This window comes from Camelina sativa, chromosome 12, assembly GCF_000633955.1.
Source record: "Camelina sativa cultivar DH55 chromosome 12, Cs, whole genome shotgun sequence".
NCBI lineage: Eukaryota > Viridiplantae > Streptophyta > Magnoliopsida > Brassicales > Brassicaceae > Camelina > Camelina sativa.
In genome coordinates, this window is record NC_025696.1 from 32,486,858 (window position 1) to 32,491,458 (window position 4,601).

Below are 4,601 nucleotides of genomic sequence, written 5' to 3' on the forward strand. Positions count from 1 at the left end.
CGCAAACTTGAATGAACGAAAAAAATAAATTTTACTTACATATTTTGCTTTATACAAACAAATTTTAAATCTTAAATAATAATACTATTTATGATATTTTATTTAAATCGATTTATCCGCACCATATTGTACCTAGTAAAGTGTATCGTGATTTTGTCTATTACAGTTTTGCCACATGTCACGTTTTGCTGAGAAAATTTTAAAACTTTATATAATAACACGAACAAATTTTTGAATATCTTTTTGACTAACTGTACTTTAAAAGCCAAAATTTATATAATAAGGTATTATTGATGATTTTTATATATTATTATATAATTATTTCCTTCGGAAATTTTAATATTAAATCGCTACAATATCAGTCACAACCTGCATAATATTAATAAAAAAATTGTTGGGAAATCATAAAGTAACCTATGGCGGTTAGATACCACTAAATTGAGGATTATACACATATTACCCATTTTTTCCATCGTTTGACCAAAAAACAAAAAGAAAGCAAATTCACAAAGCATCCTCTCCATACGTTTCATATGAAACTCACAGATCCCTCAAGCATTCATTGACATTGTCATGAAGCTTTCGTTCCAAAACTTCTCCACAGATGTTACCCATCAAATGATAAAATGCCATAAGCTCTGAGAGTTGCTCAATGTTCATCTTGTTCATCATGTTCCTAGCCATTCTCTGCTTGTCCTCGTCCACTTTCAACTTTTTCATGTAAGATCCTCCGTTCCTCACCGTCGCTCCCATCTCTTTCAACCTCATCTCTTGCTCCGCGCTTAGCGCCGTGTTTGACTACACAAGTCACACCATGTACAAAAGAAATAACTTAGCAAACATAGACAACATTTCAACCATGATTAAACATGGGTCCAGAAAGAGTAGGACATCATCATTAAGGTTGTTGTGGTAGGATAAAATTTTCTGGACCGGGTCAGACAATAGGCCTGCATGCAGACGGGTTTAGATCTACATGCATGTTTGTGTCCCGCAAGCCAACATAGGAACCGGCATAGAAAGGGGCCGCCAAAGGGCTGATCTGGTCCGAGTCTATTAGGCCCAGCACAACAACCATTGACATCATCTAAAATGAATGCTATATATATAAAAACTGACTATTACTATGTGACCCTAAGTACAACGAAAGGCCAAGCAAGTGTCTAAACCATTTTTTTGCCTCTTGCGAACAAGATTAACAAGATTATGTAAAGTTGAGTAGAGAGATTTAGTGATCTTTTACCTCAAGAAACTCGGCTCCAACTTCGAGTTCCGATACTTTTGATGGGTTCTTACCAGGTTCTCCTCTAACGTACATACACTTTGCAAGTGAGAAACTCCGAACCAGTATCTTTCTTTTATTCTCCATTTCTCTATCAAGCTTCAATGTCTTTGGAACTGACATTGAACTGTTCAGCTTCTTCTGATACGCAATCACAGCCTTTGCNTTTAAAACTTTATATAATAACACGAACAAATTTTTGAATATCTTTTTGACTAACTGTACTTTAAAAGCCAAAATTTATATAATAAGGTATTATTGATGATTTTTATATATTATTATATAATTATTTCCTTCGGAAATTTTAATATTAAATCGCTACAATATCAGTCACAACCTGCATAATATTAATAAAAAAATTGTTGGGAAATCATAAAGTAACCTATGGCGGTTAGATACCACTAAATTGAGGATTATACACATATTACCCATTTTTTCCATCGTTTGACCAAAAAACAAAAAGAAAGCAAATTCACAAAGCATCCTCTCCATACGTTTCATATGAAACTCACAGATCCCTCAAGCATTCATTGACATTGTCATGAAGCTTTCGTTCCAAAACTTCTCCACAGATGTTACCCATCAAATGATAAAATGCCATAAGCTCTGAGAGTTGCTCAATGTTCATCTTGTTCATCATGTTCCTAGCCATTCTCTGCTTGTCCTCGTCCACTTTCAACTTTTTCATGTAAGATCCTCCGTTCCTCACCGTCGCTCCCATCTCTTTCAACCTCATCTCTTGCTCCGCGCTTAGCGCCGTGTTTGACTACACAAGTCACACCATGTACAAAAGAAATAACTTAGCAAACATAGACAACATTTCAACCATGATTAAACATGGGTCCAGAAAGAGTAGGACATCATCATTAAGGTTGTTGTGGTAGGATAAAATTTTCTGGACCGGGTCAGACAATAGGCCTGCATGCAGACGGGTTTAGATCTACATGCATGTTTGTGTCCCGCAAGCCAACATAGGAACCGGCATAGAAAGGGGCCGCCAAAGGGCTGATCTGGTCCGAGTCTATTAGGCCCAGCACAACAACCATTGACATCATCTAAAATGAATGCTATATATATAAAAACTGACTATTACTATGTGACCCTAAGTACAACGAAAGGCCAAGCAAGTGTCTAAACCATTTTTTTGCCTCTTGCGAACAAGATTAACAAGATTATGTAAAGTTGAGTAGAGAGATTTAGTGATCTTTTACCTCAAGAAACTCGGCTCCAACTTCGAGTTCCGATACTTTTGATGGGTTCTTACCAGGTTCTCCTCTAACGTACATACACTTTGCAAGTGAGAAACTCCGAACCAGTATCTTTCTTTTATTCTCCATTTCTCTATCAAGCTTCAATGTCTTTGGAACTGACATTGAACTGTTCAGCTTCTTCTGATACGCAATCACAGCCTTTGCGAACTCCTGCAAGTTTCATCCAAACCACATCAAAACTCAAGTTCACAACTTCTTTACAGTTACAAATGTAAACTAACTAACTTTAAGAACAAACACAAACCTGATACGCAGCAGGACAACCAGGATAATCAAACTCATCAAGATCTTGATGTCTCATTCTCTCAGGATGAAACTGCAAACCCATAATGAACTTCCCTTCTTCAGGATTGTAAGCATCTGGATCATAAAAACCTTCCATCAACCCATCAGAAGCAAACGCCATTGGCACAAACCTCTGTGCCAATCTCTTAACACCTTGATGGTGATAACTATTAACTAAAATCTCCATATTTTCACCATCCAACGAATCTTTAAACCAAGAATGAAGTGGACTGTTCTCAACAATCCTCACAACATGTCTATGTCCATCATAGTTATCATAATCAATATGCTTCGTTCTACGTTCTTCCGGTAACTTATTGGTTAGCTCTTTCTCTAAGTCTAGATAAAGAGTCCCACCACAAGCAACATTCAGAATCTGCCAAAAAAAAAAAAAAAACATCTCACCATTAACATTTGTCTGTTGCAAAGCTCTAAAGACAAAAAGACAACATTAGCTTACTTGTGATCCTCTGCAGATTCCTAAGTAAGGAATGTTCTGTTCAAGACAAAGCTTAGCAAGACCTAACTCAATAGAATCTTTCTCTTTATCAATAGATGTATCACTCGCATGTGTTTCCCTAATCTCTTGAAGCTCCTCTGGTGAAAGAGAAGATATCTCAGATTCGTAAAGAGAAGGATCAATATCTTCTCCTTCACATAAAAGAACACCATGTATTGGTTTAAAGCTCTCAAGCAACATGTGAACACCAGTCACTCGTGGTACAATCACTGGTACACATCCGTAACGTACTATCAAATCAAGATGGTATTCACCTGGAACCCAAAAAACAAACAAATCAAAATCACAAAACCATAAAAATAAACAGAGCCCCATAAGCATAACATTACAAAGTTTCGATTTTTAAATGAAAAAAATCAGAACCCGTATCACAAACATTATAAAGTTTTGATTTTAAATATCAAAAACAGAGCCATGCATGATATAAAAAGCAAAAAAAAAAAAAAACAGAGCAAAAAAGGTTCGAACCAACGAAATCGACGAATTTGTTTTTACGAACGGTGCGTCTAGAGACGACGAGGACACGAGGGAGGATTTGAGAGAGATCGTTCACCTTTGCATCCATCTCTATTGTTCCCATTTAAAAAAAAAAAAAATTAACCCAGAAAAATGAAGAGAAATGGAAAAATAGTTTTATGTGTTCGTTCGTAAGATCGGATGTGACGTGAGATTGAAACAGAGGAGAGTTCTCGTGATAGAGATAGAGAGGAAGCAAAAAGGCTAATTTATAGTGAAAAATAAAAGCCGACTTGGATTATCTTAGTATTTATTAACGATTTTTTACAAATTTATAAATATTGTTTTTACAGCTTTTTAATTTGTTTTAGTCGTTGCATTGGAGCAATACAGAAAGAAACAGGTCTTATTAAGTTTGCTGACTATATTGGAATTTGGAAATGGATAAATCAATTTTGGAAATGTTTAATTAATTTTAAAATGAAATGAGTTAATGAGGAAATGAATCGAATTCAAATACGTTGTGTCTGGTTAACAACTTCCTCAGATCAAATCTAAATATTTTTGAGTGGCCCTATGTAATTAATTTTTATCTGGCCCACTTTAGTACTTAATAAAAAAATATTTTGCTTAATTTGTTTGTGGAATATGATAAGTTTAGGTAATTAAAAATTAATTACTTAATAGAGAATATACATTGTATAGAAACAAATAGGATGAAATTCTTGATAAGATTGCCACATTTTCATGTGTTTTTATTTCATTTTTTTTCTAATCAAAAGTTGAA

At 35.0% G+C, this 4,601-nt stretch overlaps 2 protein-coding genes across 2 annotated transcripts; both read right to left on the minus strand.

Annotated features, from left to right (window-relative positions):
* On the minus strand, window positions 359-1,714 carry LOC104734089. Its single transcript, XM_010453594.1, has 3 exons — window positions 1,711-1,714; window positions 1,244-1,455; window positions 359-798 (listed from the first exon to the last, which is right to left on the minus strand). Exons 1-3 carry the CDS (start codon window positions 1,712-1,714, stop codon window positions 541-543), a joined length of 474 nt encoding a protein of 157 aa, XP_010451896.1. The 3' UTR covers window positions 359-540.
* On the minus strand, window positions 1,609-4,089 carry LOC104733034. Its single transcript, XM_010452653.2, has 5 exons — window positions 3,827-4,089; window positions 3,299-3,612; window positions 2,798-3,214; window positions 2,494-2,703; window positions 1,609-2,048 (listed from the first exon to the last, which is right to left on the minus strand). Exons 1-5 carry the CDS (start codon window positions 3,936-3,938, stop codon window positions 1,791-1,793), a joined length of 1,311 nt encoding a protein of 436 aa, XP_010450955.1. The 5' UTR covers window positions 3,939-4,089; the 3' UTR covers window positions 1,609-1,790.